Source organism: Mesoplodon bidens (genome assembly GCF_964165515.1).
Source record: "Mesoplodon bidens genome assembly, chromosome: 9".
NCBI classification, from domain to species: domain Eukaryota; kingdom Metazoa; phylum Chordata; class Mammalia; order Artiodactyla; family Ziphiidae; genus Mesoplodon; species Mesoplodon bidens.
In genome coordinates, this window is record NC_138166.1 from 106,758,031 (window position 1) to 106,775,429 (window position 17,399).

At 45.6% G+C, this 17,399-nt stretch overlaps 2 protein-coding genes across 3 annotated transcripts in view; one reads left to right on the plus strand and one right to left on the minus strand.

Moving 5' to 3' along the window:
- The window catches only part of NCAPG2 (non-SMC condensin II complex subunit G2), a 278,460-nt gene that overhangs the window by 158,584 nt on the left and 102,477 nt on the right, over positions 1-17,399 (minus strand). The gene's annotated exons all lie outside the window — the stretch shown is intronic.
- The window catches only part of DYNC2I1 (dynein 2 intermediate chain 1), a 49,229-nt gene continuing 31,917 nt past the window's right edge, over positions 88-17,399 (plus strand). The window contains exons 1-5 of one of the 2 annotated variants that reach the window (XM_081243873.1): positions 88-345; positions 9,237-9,290; positions 10,103-10,508; positions 13,360-13,451; positions 16,024-16,314. In XM_081243873.1, coding sequence (XP_081099999.1) covers positions 331-345; positions 9,237-9,290; positions 10,103-10,508; positions 13,360-13,451; positions 16,024-16,314 — 858 coding nt within the window. In that variant the 5' untranslated portion in view covers positions 88-330. The remainder of the gene's footprint in view (positions 346-9,236; positions 9,291-10,102; positions 10,509-13,359; positions 13,452-16,023; positions 16,315-17,399) is intronic. The other variant, XM_081243874.1, reaches the window with a different exon arrangement.

Here is a 17,399-nt window from a genome sequence, read left to right on the forward strand (position 1 = left end):
CGGGCCGGCGGTCGCTCGGCGCTCCACTGCCACGCCTGTCTGTTGCTAGAAGGCGGGGAGGCGCAGGCGCGCCGCGGGGCATGCCGGTCCGGCGGTTGCTCTGCGCTCCGCTGCCCCTCCTACCAGTTGCCAGGAGGCGAGGAGGCGCAGGCGCGCTGGGGGCGGCCGCGGGGCACGCTGGGTCGACGGTCGCTTGGCGCTCGGCTGTCCAGGCTGCCGGTTGCTAGGAGGCGGGACGCCGGCCCGGCCAAGGGTGCGGGTGCCGGGGCGTCTCCTCCCGGGGCCTGGCCCTGCTGAGGGCAGCGCGGCCGCCCGGTCCTGCGCGCGGCGATGGAACCTGGGAAGGTGGGTGTGAACGCCGCGCGGGGAAGCCCGTCCCCGCCGGGACCGTCCACCTCCTCGCGGGCGGAGGTCGCACCAGGGCCGGGACTGGAATTCTTGCTGCGCGTGAGACCGTGGGAAAGTTACCGACGTGTCTATTTCCCAGCGAATAAATCGGGACAGTACTAGTAAGATTGGATGAGGTTCTACAAATAAAAGTGCTTAGAATGGTGTTATTAACTCACTAACTGTGAACTGTAGTTCCGCTTGTCTGTGGATTCCCGCTAAAAGACGAGGAATTTAGTTTGCATGCATTTCTTCGTACCTTCCCTCCTATTCCTTTTTTTTTTCTATCATGCACTTTTATGATGTTAATAATATGGATTAGGGAGTTGGTGCCCTGGCTGCCCTCCATTTATTTTTAAGCTCACCAACTTCCTGACCGCTGTCATCTTCTACACCTGCCCCTTACATTTTCTTTCCTTTTGTTTTTTTGAATTTTTGAATTTTATTTTATTTATTTTTTTATACAGCAGGTTCTTAGTAGTCATTCATTTTATTTTATTTTTTCACACACACACACACACACACACACACACACTGTATTTTATTTTTACAAGAGACAAATAAACTGACACCAAGCATTGTCAATGGATGACCACAACAAAAGCAACAATGATTGCAATTACCAAACACGAAACACACTCATACTATGTCATAATATTGACATTCGGTCCAGTAATCCTCCACTGTAACAGCTCCTTTACTTTGCAGTGAAAATTGATTTGTATATTTTTTGCCTCTGAGTCCTTGTGGGATTTGATTTTTATTCAAACAGAAAGTCACAAAAATTATAATCATCCTCATCAGTTCACTCAGTCCCATGTAATTAATTTTTTTATTTTGATCTTTTGTTAGCACTTTTATGAATTCATCAGTTTTCCATTAGAGTTCTGAAAATGCTTATTCATTCAGTTCAGCAGTGTAGTCAGTTACCAGTAGTCATCCATTTTATACACATCAGTGTATACATATCAATACCAATCTCCAAATTCATACCACCACCACCACCCCCGCCGCTTTCCCCCCTTGGTGTCAGTATGTTTGTTCTCTACTTCTGTGTCTCAATTTCTGCCCTGTAAACCAGTTCATCTGTACCATTTTTCTAGGTTCCATATATATGCGTTAATATACGATATTTATTTTTCTCTTTCTGACTTACTTCACTCTGTATGGGAGTCTCTAGATCCATCCATGTCTCTACACATGACTCAATTTCGTTCCTTTTTATGGCTCAGTAATATTCTATTGTATATATGTACCACATCTTCTTTATCCATTTATCTGTTGATGGACACTTAGGTTGCTTCCATGTCCTGGCTATTGTAAAGAGTGCTGCAATGAACAATGGGGGGCATGTGTCTTTTTGAATTATGGTTTTCTCAGTGTATATGCCCAGTAGTGGGATTGCTGGGTCTTATGGTAATTCTATTTTTAGTTTTTTAAGGAACCTCCACACTGTTTTCCATACTGGCTGTATCAATTTACATTCTACCAACAGTGCAAGAGGGTTCCCTTTTCTCCACACCCTCTGCAGCATTTGTTGTTTGTAGATTTTCTGATGATGCCCATTCTAAATGGTATGAGGTGATACCTCACTGTAGTTTTGATTTGCAATTCTCTAATAATCAGTGATGTTGAGCAGCTTTTCATGTGCCTCTTGGCCATCTTTATGTCTTCTTTGGAGAAATGTCTATTTAGGTCTTCTGCCCATTTTGGGATTGGGTTGTTTGTTTTTTTTCCTATTGAGCTGCATCAGTTGTTTATATATTTTGGAGATTAATCCTTTGTCCGTTGATGCGTTTGCAAATATTTTCTCCCATTTTGAGGGTTGTCTTTTTGTCTTGTTTATGGTTTCCTTTGCTGTGCAAAAGCTTTTACGTTTCATTAGGTCCCATTTGTTTATTTTTGTTTTTATTCCCATTACTCTAGGAGGTGGATCAAAAAAGATCTTGCTTTGGTTTATGTCAAAGAGTGTTCTGCCTATGTTTTCCTCTAAGAGTTTTATAGTGTCCGGTCTTACATTTAGGTCTCTAATCCATTTTGAGTTTATTTTTGTGTATGGTGTTAGGGAGTGTTCTAATTTCATTGTTTTACATGTAGCTGTCCAGTTTTCCCAGCACCACTTATTGAAGAGACTGCCTTTTCTCCACTGTATATCCTTGCCTCCTTTGTCATAGATTAGTTGAACATAGGTGCGTGGGTTTATCTTTGGGCTTTCTATCTTATTCCATTGATTTATATTTCTTTTTTTGTGCCAGTACCATATTTACTTGATTACTGTAGCTTCGTAGTATAGTGTGAAGTCAGGGAGTCTGATTTGTCCAGCTCTGTTTTCTTTCCCTCAAGACTGCTTTGGCTCTTCAGGGTCTTTTGTGTCTCTATACAGATTTTAAGATTTTTTGTTCTAGTTCTGTAAAAAATGCCATTGGTAATTTGATAGGGATTGCACTGAATCTGTAGATTGCTTTGGGTAGTATAGTCATTTTCACAATATTGATTCTTCCAATCCAAGAACATGGTGTATCTCTCCATCTGTTTGTATCGTCTTTAATTTCTTTCCTCAGTGTCTTGTAGTTTTCTGCATACAGGTCTTTTGTCTCCTTAGGTAGGTTTATTCCTAGGTATTTAATTCTTTTTGTTGCAGTGGTAAATAAGAGTGTTTCCTTAATTTCTTTTTCAGATTTTTCGTCATTAGTATGTAGGAATGCAAGAGATTTCTGTCCTTTAATTTTGTATCCTGCAACTTTACCAAATTCATTGATTAGTTCTAGTAGTTTTCTGGTGGCATCTTTAGGATTCTCTATGTATGGTATCATGTCATCTGCAAACAGTGACAGTTTTACTTCTTCTTTTCCAATTTGTATTCCTTTTATTTCTTTTTCTTGTCTGATTGCCATGGCTAGGACTTCCAAAACTATGTTTAATAATAGTGGTGAGAGTGGACATCCTTTTCTTTTTCCTGATCTTAGAGGAAATGCTTTCAGTTTTTCACCATTGAGAATGATGTTTGCTGTGGGTTTGTCATATATGGCGTTTATTATGTTGAGGTAGGTTCCCTCTATGCCCACTTTCTGGAGAGTTTTTATCATAAATGGGTGTTGAATTTTGTCAGAAGCTTTTTCTGCATCTACTGAGATGATCATATGGTTTTTATTCTTGAATTTGTAAGTATGGTGTATCACATTGATTGATTTGCATATATTGAAGAATCCTTGCATCCCTGGGATAAATCCCATTTGATCATGGTGTATGATCCTTTTAATGTGTTGCTGGATTCTGTTTGCTAGTATTTTGTTGAGGATTTTTACATCTAATTCATCGGTGATATTGGTCTGTAATTTTCTTTTTTTGTTGTATCTTTGTCTGGTTTTGGTATCAGGGTGATGGTGGCCTCATAGAATGAGTTTGGGAGTATTCCTTCCTCTGCAATTTTTTGGAAGAGTTTGAGAAGGATAGTTATTAACTCTTCTCTAAATCTTTGATAGAATTCACCTGTGAAGCCATCTGGTCCTGGACTTTTGTTTGTTGGAAGATTTTTAATCACAGTTTCAATTTCAGTACTTGTTTTAGGTCTGTTCATATTTTCTATTTCTTCCTGGTTCAGTCTTGGAAGGTTATACCTTTCTAAGAATTTGTTCATTTCTTCCAGGTTGTCCATTTTATTGGCATAGAGTTGCTTGTAGTAGCCTCTTAGGATGCTTTGTATTTCTGAGGTGTCTATTGTAACTTCTCCTTTTTCATTTCTAATTTTATTGATTTGAGTCCTCTCCTTCTTTTTCTTGATGAGTTGGCCTAATGGTTTATCACTTTTCCTTATCTTCTCAAAGAACCAGCTTTTAGTTTTATTGATCCTTGCTATTGCTTTCTTTGTTTCTATTTCATTTATTTCTGCTCTGATCTTTATGATTTCTTTCCTTCTGCTAATTTTGGGTTTTGTTTGTTCTTCTTTCTCTAGTTCCTTTAGGTGTAAGGTTAGATTGTTTATTTGAGATTTTTCTTGTTTCTTGAGGTAGGCTTGTATAGCTATAAACTTCCCTCTTAGAACTGTTTTTGCTGCATCCCATAGGTTTTGGATCATCGTGTTTTCATTGTCATTTGTCTTTAGGTATTTTTTGATTTCCTCTTTGATTTCTTCAGTGATCTCTTGGTTATTTAGTAACGTATTGTTTAGTCTCCATGTGTTTGTGTTTTTTATGGTTTTTTCCCTGTAATTGATTTCTAATCTCATAGCATTGTGGTCAGAAAAGATGCTTGATATGATTTAAATTTTCTTACATTTACTGAGGCTTGATTTCTGACCCAAGATGTGATCTATCCTGGAGAATGTTCTGTGCGCACTTGAGAAGAAAGTGTAATCTGCTGTTTTTGGATAGAATGTCCTATAAATATCAATTAAATCTATGTGGTCTATTGTGTCATTTAAAGCTTCTGTTTCCTTATTTATTTTCATTTTGGATGATCTGTCCATTGGTGTAAGTGGGGTGTTAAAGTCCCCCACTATGATTGCGTTACTGTCGGTTTCCTCTTTTAGAGCTGTTAGCAGTTGCCTTAGGTATTGAGGTGCCTCCTATGTTGGCTGCATATATATTTATAATTGTTATATCTTCTTCTTGGATTGATCCCTTGATCATTATGTAGTGTCCTTCCTTGTCTCTTGTAACATTCTTTATTTTAAAGTCTATTTTTTCTGATATGAGTATGGCTACTCCAGCTGTCTTTTGATTTCCATTTGCATGGAGTATCTTTTTCCATCCCCTCACTTTCAGTCTGTATGTGTCCCTAGGTCTGAAGTGGGTCTCTTGTAGATAGCATATATATGCGTCTTGTTTTTGTATCCATTCAGCAAGCCTGTGTCTTTTGGTTGGAGCATTTAATCCATTCACGTTTAAGGTAATTATTGATATGTATGTTCCTATGACTATTTTCTTAATTGTTTTGGGTTTGTTTTTGTAGGTCCTTTTCTTCTCTTGTGTTTCCCACTTAGAGAAGTTCCTTTAGCATTTGTTGTAGAGCTGGTTTGGTGGTGCTGAATTCTCTTAGCTTTTGCTTGTCTGTAAAACTTTTGATTTCTCCGTCGAATCTGAATGAGATCCTTGCTGGGTAGAGTAATCTTGGTTGTAGGTTCTTCCCTTTCATCACTTTAAGTATATCATGCCACTCCCTTCTGACTTGTACAGTTTCTGCTGAGAAATCATCTGTTAACCTTATGGGAGTTCCCTTGTATGTTATTTGTCGTTTTACCCTTGCTGCTTTCAATAAGTTGTCTTTGCCTTTAATTTTTGCCGATTTGATTATTATGTGTCTCAGCGTGTTTCTCCTTTGGTTTATCCTGCCTGGGACTCTCTGTGCTTCCTGGACTTGGGTGGCTATTTCCTTTCCCATGTTAGGGAAGTTTTTGACTATAATCTCTTCAAATATTTTCTCGGGTCATTTCTCTCTCTCTTCTCCTTCTGGGACCCCCTATAATGCGAATGTTGTTGTGTTTCATGTTGTCCCAGAGGTCTCTTAGGCTGTCTTCATTTCTTTTCATTCTTTTTTCTTTATTCTGTTCCTCAGCAGTGAATTCCACCATCCTGTCTTCCAGGTCACTTATCCGTTCTTCTGCCTCAGTTATTCTGCTACTGATTCCTTCTAGTGTATTTTTCATTTCAGTTATTGTATTGTTCATCTCTGTTTGTTTGTTCTTTAATTCTTCTAGATCTTTGTTAAACATTTCTTGCATCTTCTCAGTCTTTGCCTGCATGCTTTTTTGGTCCTGGATCATCTTCACTATCATTATTCTGAATTCTTTTTCTGGAAGGTTGCCTATCTCCACTTCATTTAGTTGTTTTTCTGGGGTTTTACCTTGTTCCTTCATCTGGTACATAGCCCTCTGCCTTTTCATCTTGTCTATCTTTCTGTGAATGTGGTTTTTGTTCCACAGTCTGCAGGATTATAGTTCTTCTTGCTTTTGCTGTCTGCCCTCTGGTGGATGAGGCTATCTAAGAGGCTTGTGCAAGTTTCCTGATGGGAGGGACTGGTGGTGGGTAGAGCTGGCTGTTGCTCTGGTGGGGAGAGCTCATTAAAACTTTAATCCGCTTGTCTGCTGATGGGTGGGGCTGTGTCCCCTCCCTGTTGGTTGTTTGGCCTGAGGCGACCCAACACTGGAGCCTACTTGGGCTCCTTGGTGGGGCTGATGGTGGACTCTGGGAGGGCTCACGCCAAGGCGTACTTCCCAGAACTTCTGCTGCCAGTGTCCTTGTCCTCATGGTGAGACAGAGCCACCCCCCACCTCTGCAGGAGACCCCCCAACACTAGCAGGTAGGTCTGCTTCAGTCTCTATGGGGTCACTGCTCCTTCCCCTGGGTCCTGATGCGCACACTACTTTGTGTGCGCCCTCCAAGAGTGGAGTCTCTGCTTCCCCCAGTCCTGTCGAAGTCCTGCAGTCAAATCCCACTAGCCTTCAAAGTCTGATTCTCTAGGAATGCCTCCTCCCGTTGCCAGACCCCCAGGTTCGGAAGCCTGAAGTGGGGCTCAGAACCTTAACTCCAGTGGGTGGGCTCCTGTGGTATAAGTGTTCTCCAGTCTGTGAGTCACCCACCCAGCAGTTATGGGATTTGATTTTATTGTGATTGCGCCCCTCCTACCATCTCATTGTGGCTTCTCCTTTGTCTCTGAATGTGGGGTATCTTTTTTGGTGAGTTCCAGTGTCTTCCTGTTGATGGTTGTTCAGCAGTTAGTTGTGATTCCAGTGTTCTCGCAAGCGGGAGTGAGAGCACGTCCTTCTACTCCGCCATCTTGAACCAATCTCTCTACATTTTCATAAGTTATTCCATAACTTAAGTTTTCTGTGATTTGTTTATAGGATGTTTTAAAAGTTGTGGTAACCAAAATTTTAGAAATGGAGACTTGATTGAGATAAAAACGTGTTTATTTGGCGTTTGTTATGACTGCAGCCTGGGAGACACAGATTCAAGCTCTTGAACTGTGTTCTCTCAGCTGCAAAGTGAGGGAGGCTTATAAAGGCAAAACGCTTAGCTACATGAGTTGTGTGTCAAGAATTATCATTGGCTCTTGGAAGAAGTGATGGCTTGGTTGGGGTCCTTGCAGCTGGCAGGTGCTGTTTTGATGACCGGTAGTGTTCTTGGGTCTGGTGCAGTTCAGGAAAAGTTCAAGTTCTCAGTGGTGCAGGTACGTGTCTGAGACCAGATCCTCAATGGCCACCGCTTTTTGTTTGCCTGAACTGGGATCACTCCATTATAATGTCGGTTTGTCATCAGTTATCATATGGTGATTATATAAGCAGCGTTCACTGCAGAGCTATGTAGTGAGATTGGATCAGGGAGGACATCGAGCAATGTGAACACGTATATACCTATATATACAGGTAAGTGGGAGGGGTATGTCTGTATTTAGGTTACCCTTAGCTAAGGAGGTTGGAGGTTTTGCTGTTCAGGCAGCTCTTCTGGGGTTTTCTTTTGTTTTCAGGGTGGGGTTTATTCCTCTCACAGGAGGAAATGCTGCCTGCCTACTTGGAGTGTAATTTTAAGTTACTTGCCTGCCTGCCTCACGGGGCAGGACCCAGGCTGAGTGGAGGGCACAGGGCAGGGGCTCCTGGTCTGAAGTGCTGTGGTCTCACGTACACGGGGTGGGCGTGGAGTTTCTGGGGATACGTGTGACACGTGGGGTTGTGATGGTCACAAGGAACTCTGTATCATTTTACAGCTTAAAAAATTTAAAAGAGAAAAATGAAAGGAAAGAAAGAAAAGCTTCAGGATGAAGTAAAGCCCAAAGCTGGGTTTTTGTTGGTGAAAACGGAAGAGGCCACCGGGAAGTCCTGGGGTCTCTGGTGATCTGTTGCCTTCAGGTGTTTTTACTCTACTGGCCTCAGTAATACAATCACAGCCGTTAAGAGCCCCGTTTCCCACACACTCGTCACAGAGGCTACCCGCTCCACAAGCAGCGCATGGTCTCTGTCGTGTTTGGGCCGTTTGTTTGGAAACAGTCACGCATTAAACCTCTCTAAAGAGCAGTTAACTTGAAAGAAAACATTTTAAAGTCCAGCAGCTGCAGGTTATAGCTATGCGAACTGCCGCTGACCATCTTCACCATGTCTTACTGTGGACCCCTTTTGTTAAATCGACCAATTTATCAGAAAAGAATACGTGTTCCAGTGACAGCAGAGCACAATGCACTTTCTGGTTGTACTTTGGTAGATTCTTGACCTGGTTGCTTTTTATTTATTTCTCCTTAGAGTGTTTATGAGCTGTTGTGAATTTTTTTCTGCTTCCCTCATTTTCACATCAACAGGAAAATTTTGGGTGGCTGATCCGTGAATATGTTTTCATTTTCACTTGTACTCCATTTGCTTTAAATTTTAAACACACCAAATCGCCCTGTATTTGTGCCCTTAAGGCAGAGTTTCTCAAAGGGAAATGAGGTAGTCAGGGTAGATTTCTCTTGTTCTCTATGGGAAACCATCCTTGGTGGTTTTTGTTATTTATCACCCCGCGCACGTGGCCGGAGCCCCGTGTTGTGGGCTTGTGTGCTCTCAGCACCTGAAGAGGCACCTGCCCGGCACAGACCCACCGAGGAGTCTGCCCTGAGCCCACCGAGGGGAGGTGGGGCTGGGTGCCTGCGGTGGGCCCAAGCCTCGGGGCAGCATGAATATGAAGTAGCCTGTGATCGTTTGTGAGTAATTTTAAAAAGTCGGCGTTCGTATTGCCTTTTCTTCTTGTAGATAGACGGTAACTTCTGGCACACCGAGGGTCGCCATTGACTAAAATGGTCTGATGAAAATGCAGCTCACTGGAGCGTAAAAAGTTAGGGTATTTTAAACTTTAAAAATTCTAACTCTGTACTTTTCTTTTTAGAGAAGAACCAAAGATGATACTTGGAAAGAACACGAGCTCAGAAAACATCTTTGGGTAAAAATATATTTTAAAGATTTGGGAGAAAAGGTTTGAGTTGGGGTCTGTTTGGACCCTGGATGGTAATCTTGCGCAGTGTTACCGGGTTCTCAGCTCTGCACAGGTTTGCTTACGTGTGGCTCATTTCAGAGGTGGTTTGACTCAGAGATAAAGCCATGCGGTTAATTGCTCTGGAACCCTCTTGGATTGGGTTTTCCGTCCCAGCTCGGGCCAGCATGCCACCAGTCGGGTTCCTGTCAGCGTTCAGAGCTCGGGCCTTGTGAGTGTGTGAGTGTGTGTGCGCGCGTGTGTGCGTGTGTGGTCTGTGTGCATGTGTGTGCGGGGCTGAGGGGTTGCGATCAAGACCTCCTGAGAGGGGGCTTCCCCGGAGGTCCGGCGGTGTTTCAGACGCCGTGCTTCCAGTGCGGGGGGCTCGTGTTTGATCCTTGGTCATGGAACTAAGATTCCGTATGCCACGCAGCATGGCCAAAAAAAGACCTCCTGAGAGTTTCCGACAAGGGTCCTTGTTCCTTAAGGGGGGCCCCGGCGGATAGTGTCCTGGAGACTTTCCCGCACAGCCTCAGCGCCCCTTTCTTTTCTTTCTGACCCACGTAGCACTTTAGGTTTGATCTACCAGCACATGGAGACGTCCCTGTAAGTGGGCGCCTCGCCAGGCACAGGCTACCAAGCTGACCCCGCTTCTGAGGGCTCCAGAGTCTGCGTCCCGGCCCGTCCTGCCGGGACAGGGAGCAGTTGACGCCAGTGCTTCTTAGGGCCCTTCAGTGAGTGTGAGCCTGGGTTCAGAGACCGGCTGTCCTTCTCTTGCGCAGGCCGCTCGATCAGCCAGTCCCACGGAAGAGACGAGGCCCAGAGCCAGGAAGCCGCGGAGGGAGTCAGAGGCGGACCGGGCGGACCGCAAAGAGCGCAGACCCAGCGCCCCAGACCGTGATGCCGAGTACAGAGAGAGCGCGGCCAAGAGGGACGGCCAGGCTGCCAGGGGGCGCCCCCACGGGGACAGGGACAGGGACAAGCCGCGGGACAGCAGGAAGGACAGGGGCCAGCCAAAGGAGACACACCGGGAGCGGGACGCGGAGAAGCCCCACGGCCGAGGGAAGGAGCGCGAGAGGGACCGGGCGCGGCCGGAGGAGCTGAGGCAGGTGGCCGCGCACCCCAGCCTGCTGGGCCGCGGCCGCGACCGCGACCGGGACCGAGACAGGCCCGAGCGCAGGCGGGCAGGTCTGTGACTCCGGGGCACTTTCCTCCTTGGAGGTGTCCCCTCCCCACTTGTTTTCTCTCCTGGTTTTGTTTTTGTTTTTGTTTTTGTTTAGTTTCTGCTTTATAACAAAGTGAATCAGTCATACATACACATCTGTTCCCACATCCCTTCCCTCATGCATCTCCCTCCCTCCCACCCTCCGCATCCCACCCCTCCAGGCGGTCACAAAGCACCGAGCTGATCTCCCTGTGCTATGCAGCTGCTTCCCACTATCTATCTACCTTACGTTTGGTAGTGTATATATGTCCGTACCTCTCTTTCGCTTTGTCACAGCTCTCTCCTGGTTTTTATGAAGGTCTCGGCTTTGGCTGTGAAGTCGGAGGCCCCGGTGGTGCATGTGTGTGCTCTTTGCACTCTTTTATTTCGGGTTTTTTAAAAACTCATTTCAGTGAACAGGAGTAACAGTTTTCTCATGGTTTGCTGGAGTTTTACTATTGAAATATATTTTAGGTTTATTGCCTCAATAGATCGCAATCCACGTTGTAAATAAACAAAATCTTTGATAAAAAGAATTCCTCAAAAGTGTCAGATTTAAGCCGTATTTAAATATTATTTGTCCAAATTCCTAGGAATTCTAAGGTAGAGGTACATACTTTTTCCTCCCCAAAATGGAAATAAGTATCTTCATTATTTTATTATGCAAATAGTGTCTGCGTCCTATAAAAAAATTCAAACTAGCCAACATAAACAAAAACGGAACATATGAGAAGAGCATGTAGTGAATCTCAGAATCCTCAGGCTGTGAACACGATGGGACCAGGACCTCGGTTCGTGGTCCCTGTTGGCGTGTGTCCCTCTTGTGCAGGGGCTCAGGCCCCAAGGACCCGAGTGTGCATCTCTGCCGGGCCGAGTGCTGGGGCAGGGCTGGGGTTAAGAGGGTTATCTCTAATTAAGTTTAACACTGACTACCTTACTATCCATTGCCTCTCTTTAGGATTATTATTTTGATGTTCTTGGTATTTTTAAATTTAATTTAATTTTTTATTTTAAAATAAATTTATTTATTTATGGCTGTGTTGGGTCTTCATTGCTGTGCGCAGGCTTTCTCTAGTTGCGGCGAGCGGTGGCTACTCTTCGTTCCTCTGCGTGGGCTTCTCATTGTAGTGGCTTCTCTTGTTGCAGAGCATGGGCTCTAGGCACGCGGGCTTCAGTAGTTGTGGCACATGGGCTTCAGTTGTTGTGGCACGCGGGCTCAGTAGTTGTGGCACCTGGCCTTCAGTAGTTGTGGCACACAGGCTCAGTAGTTGTGGCACATGGGCTCAGTAGTTGTGGCGCGTGGGCTCTAGGCGTGCGGGCTTCAGTAGCTGTGGCACGCGGGCTCAGTAGCTGTGGTGCGCAGGCTCAGCAGTTGTGGCACGCGGGCTCTAGAGTGCAGGCTCAGTAGCTGTGGCACACGGGCTCAGTAATTGTGGCTCGTGGGCTCAGTAGTTGTGGCACGCGGGCTCTAGGCGTGTGGGCTTCAGTAGCTGTGGCATGCGGGCTCAGTAGCTGTGGCGTGTGGGCTCAGTAGTTGTGGCACATGGGCTTCAGTAGTTGTGGCATGTGGGCTCAGTAGTTGTGGCATGTGGGCTCAGTAGTTGTGGCTCGTGGGCTCAGTAGTTGTGACGCACGGGCTCAGTAGTTGTGGCTCGTGGGCTCTAGAGCACAGGCTCAATAGTTGTGGTGCACAGGCTTAGTTGCTCCATGGCATGTGGGATCTTCCTGGACCAGGGCTCGAACCTGTGTCCCCTGCACTGGCAGGTGGACTCCTAACCACTGTGCCCCCAGGGAAGCCTGGTACTTTTTAGTAATACAGTCTGTTTTGATTTCAGATCAGTCCTTTGGTCTGCAGCCTGATCTGCTTTTTCAGTGCAGTGTTGAGTGTGCTGCTCTGGAGAGACTCATTGTACAACTAGACTCTGACAGTCCTCCCTCCTCCCCTGGTTGTTTTCGTGCCTCTTCCCTTGTCTCCTCTGTGTCTCCCCTGGATCCCCGGGGCCCTCCCTTCCTTCCTTAGGTCAGAAATCCTGGGGACCATCTTGACCCCCCCTCTTTCTCTTCCACCTTCACTCCTGTGTCCCCCCAGGGGACCCCCACCAGTTGTTTTGATCTCTTGTACCCCAGGCTCCTAGAAAGTGGTCAGGTTTGGTGAATACTTTTGGAGTGAATGAACTTTGTTTTGATGATCTCTGTATGTTGAATTTTGTCCTCACCTTTAAAAATGTGGATTCTTTTAGTTTTAAGCCTAATAACTTGGTACAAATTCAAAAGTGAAAGTCTAGTTTTTCACTACTGAACGGGGCTGCAGGAGTCACCAGTGACTGAGGTGGCTCTATTGGGTTCCCCCGTGGCAGGGAGAGATCATGGGGTGGGGTGGGTGCGCCCACCTGCATCACAGGACCTCCTGCATCCATGTGCCCCAGGCAACGGGGCTGTGGGAGACCCGGGGCAGGGGGCAGTCCCCCAGGCATCCGAAGCCGACTTTTCCCTGCAGATGAATGAAGCAGTCTGCCCAGCTGGACTGGACTTTGCTTCCCTGAGCATCTCAGCCCAGGGCAGGAGCTCCAAAGGCCTGTGTTTGGACTGGGGCCCCTCTCGGGTTCCCAGGTGTTCCTCTGACATGCTTTCCAGGTTTCCTTCTTGTTTATTCCATTTTAAGTTTAGATTCTAGAAATTTCCATTCTTGACATTGGAGAATGTGTTTTAATTAAAGAATATGTTTTCATATGTGTTATTGTGTGATATCTACAGTAAAGACTGCAGCAGGATGTTAGAAGATATTTTTGATGTGCTAAAGTTTGAGAATGTTAAAAGTCCGTTTTATTTTTGTAGTAAGTAAAGCAAGAATTGCAGAGGGGGAACGGAGAGATGAAGACTCCGAGAGAGGAGATGAGGAGAGAGAAAGAAGATACCGAGAAAGAAAGGTATGCAGGGCGAGGCCTGGGAGGGGCTCCAGCTGCAAAGCCCAGGGCGCTCAGGCAGGGGTGTTAGAGAGCTTCTGGAAAATAGTGTAAAACGGAATCTAAGACCTAAGACAGTCCTCAGGCACTAAGTTCTCACAGGCAATTATGTTTCTCCGATTCCAAGAGTAAACCTTGGTTATCTTGGAAAATTTACAAAATGCAAATAATAAGAGAAAAAATAAAAAACAGAGATAATTACTGATAATGTTTAGATATATATCCTATAGGTTTATGTACATATATTCATATATGTGTATGTGTTTGGATATGTACATAGAAACTTTATTTTCTTAAGTTGGATTTTTACTGTTTTATAACTGTTTTTACTGTTTTATAACTGTTTAATACATTTTGAACATTTTTTCTAAGCTATCATATCTGTCTATAGTATTTTTTTTTTTTTTTTTTTTTTTTTTTTGCGGTACATGGGCCTCTCACTGTTGTGGCCTCTCCTGTTGCGGAGCACAGGCTCCAGATGTGCAGGCTCAGCGGCCGTGGCTCACAGGCCCAGCCACTCCGCGGCATGTGGATTCTTCCTGGACCGGGGCACGAACCCGTGTCCCCTGCATTGGCAGGCAGACTCTCAACCACTGCGCCACCAGGGAATCCCTGTCTATAGTATTTTAATGGCTGCATAATACAGTATTCATTGATGTTTTCTGGACACATCTGCTTTTTTTTTGGATACTTATGTTGCTTCTAAGTTTTTTTTTTGTATTGTAAAGACATCCATGGTGTAAACTTTTTGCATTTATTCACAATTATTTCCTTATGATTAATTTCTGGAAGTGAACTTGCTAGATCAAAGTAAGTGTTACCCCATTTGTTTTACATTAGGCTGTAATTGCTCATATCATCAGAGTGTGATTCCCCATGTCCTAAGCAGCAACTGGGCATTATCATAATTTTTAACATTTGCTAATTTGATTCAGAAACAGAGGGCATTTTTAAAAAATACTTGTTTTTATTTATTCATTTATTTGGTTATGCTGGGTCTTAGTTGCGGCAGGTAGGCTCCTTAGCTGTGGCTCGCTGGCTCCTAGTTGTGGCATGTAACTCTTAGTTGCGGCATGCATGTGAGATCTATTTCCCCGACCAGGGATCAAACCTGGGCCCCCTGCATTGGGAGCACAGAGTCTTATCCACTGGACCACCAGGGAAGTCCCCAAAGGGCATTTTATAAAAGGGTTTATTGTCCTATTATTAGTTGCTACCTGTGTATGTCTGCGTACTTGTCTAGTGGGGTGTATTGTTAACTTTAAGAGTACTTTAAAGGTGAACTCTCTGCTAGTTATATATGTCAGTGTTCTGTTTGTTTTTCTGTGCAATCGTTATTTTTATAAGTACGTTTAAAGTTATGAAGTAGTCAGGTCTGTCTTTCCTTATTTCTGTCGTTGTTGTGATGCTTGGGGAACCCTCTTCCCCACACTCGTGTCATGTAAGGAGTCACCTGTGTTTTGTTCTGTCTGGGTCCTCATAATTTTTTTTTTTTTTTTTTTTTTTTTTGCGGTACGCGGGCCTCTCACTGTTGTGGCCTCTCCCGTTGCGGAGCACAGGCTCCAGACGCGCAGGCTCAGTGGCCATGGCGCACGGGCCCAGCCGCTCCGCGGCATGTGGGATCCTCCCGGACCGGGGCACGAACCCGTGTGCCCTGCATTGGCAGGCAGATTCTTAACCACTGCTCCACCAGGGAAGACCTGGGTCCTCATAATTTTTTAACGGTAAATCTTTAATTCCCTTAGAATTCAGTCTGTGATGGGTGTGCAGGAATCTGACTTCACACCTGAGGAGCTTCTCCATGTTTCTCTTTGGGAAGGTTATCCTGGTGGCCATGAGCAGAGCAGGTGGGGGCTGGAGGGGACGGAACCACGGGGAACAGAGGCGGAGGAGACCCTGAGTGAACGGAGAAGGACGGTTCAGTTTGGGTCCAGTTGAGACATGGTGGTGATGCTCCCCGAACCGGGCGCTCACGACCCACTGTACAAGCTTGCAGCTCGCTGCCTTGTGGCCTCGACACCCGTGGTCCCTGGACATCCCTGGGGGCTTGGGGGATGCAGGGATGGCTGAACCATCTCCCTGCGGGTGGGGGAAGACATGTGAGCTGTGTGCCATGAAGAGAGGCGCAGTGTGCACCCACGGAAGCGGATGTCCTTCCAGACAAGTCACATGGCTCTCTCAGGAGGGCCTTGCGTGTTGGTAGCGCTCAGGACGCGGGGGAGTCGAGGAGAGGGCGGCAGGAAGGGCAAGGGTGTCCGCCATGCGGAGGAATTGGGACGATGCTCTTCCTTAGGGCGAGGCTGCTGGCTGTGGTGTCTGTTGTCGCGCGCGCGCGCGCGTGTGTGTGTGTGTGTGTGTGGTCTGCGCGGTTTCCTTTCCCGTCGCCAGGTGAGTATGGGAAGGTGCCTGTGGCAGGACAGGGGAGCGAGAGCCAGGGGAGATCTCTGTGTCTTCCCCTGTGTTTGCTGTAATGTGTATATAAGACAGCAGGCGTCTGTTTTATACGCTCATGTGTTTTTCAATGTCACATCCAAAGTTGCAGTATGGTGACAGCAAAGACAATCCTCTCAAGTATTGGCTCTATAAAGAAGAAGGTGAAAGACGACACAGGAAGCAGAAAGAACCAGACAGAGAAAAGAAACATCGAGAAAAAAGCAGCACAAGGGAGAAAAGAGAGAATTATTCAAAAGAAAAAAGCAATTCATTCTCTGACAAGGAAGGGGAAGAAAGGCATAAAGAAAAGCGCCATAAAGAAGGCTTCCGTGTGGACGAGGAGAAGCACCGAAGCAGCGTGGACAGGAAGGAGCACAGGAGGCGGGAGGCCAAGGTACCGTTTCCCGACGCGTCCAGCCCCCTTAGGCACATCTGGACGCAGCCAGGTGATGGGCTTGTTGCCTAAAGCTAGTGACCTTGGTGAAAACGTGATTCAGGTCTGTATTACGTGATCAATGTGCGGAGATTACTGATCTTCTGGGAGGTGTGAAGTGGAGGCTTTGGAATATATTGTGAATATATATATATTTTTTATAAATTTATTTATTTATTTATTTTTGGCTGCATTGGGTCTTCGTTGCTGTGCCCAGGCTTTCTCTAGTTGCAGCGAGTGGGAGCTACTCTTCGTTGCAGTGCACGGGCTTCTCACTGCAGTGACTTCTCTTTGCTGCAGAGCACGGGCTCTAGGTGCACAGGCTTCAGTAGTTGTGGCGTGTGGGCTCAGTAGTTGTGGCTCGCCGGCTCTGGAGCACAGGCTCAGTAGTTGTGGCGCACGGGCTTAGTTGCTCCGCGGCGTATGGGATCTTCCCAGGCCAGGGCTCGAACCCGTGTCCCCTGCATTGGCAGGCAGATTCTTAACCACTGTGCCACCAGGGAGGTCCCTGTGAATGTAATTTTAACATATATTCAGAAATCTATCATAACATTTTGAAATTTAACATTAAAAAATAAACTGATATTTTTTAAAGTGGAAATTAAGGGAATAATTTAGCAAAATGTTTCAACCAGAATTGGTAGTTTAAGTTTACAAAAAAAAACAAAACACAAAAATAGAACTTTTGATGGCAGAGGGTCTGATTTCCCTTCCACATATAATGACTGTAATTGCTTAATATTTTCCTGCAGTCATTTTGGTGTATCTGTTCTTGTGTGTACATTTTGTGCTGCTCTGTGTTTCTGGACTGAAGTGGGCGTGACCCCATTCCCCCCATTTGCTGGTGGTGCTGCCTTCCACATGGAAACTGTCCCCCCATGAGGGCCAGGTGGTCTCCCCATGAGAGCCTGGTGGTCCCCTGTGAGCACCAGGCCTCTGCAGCAGAGAGTGGGCAGCTCATCCAAAGCCTGAGGCTTGGGATGGGCTAGTGCTTGTCCACGAAAATGTCTTTATGAAGGAACATCTGTGTTAGGAGATCCCGAGAA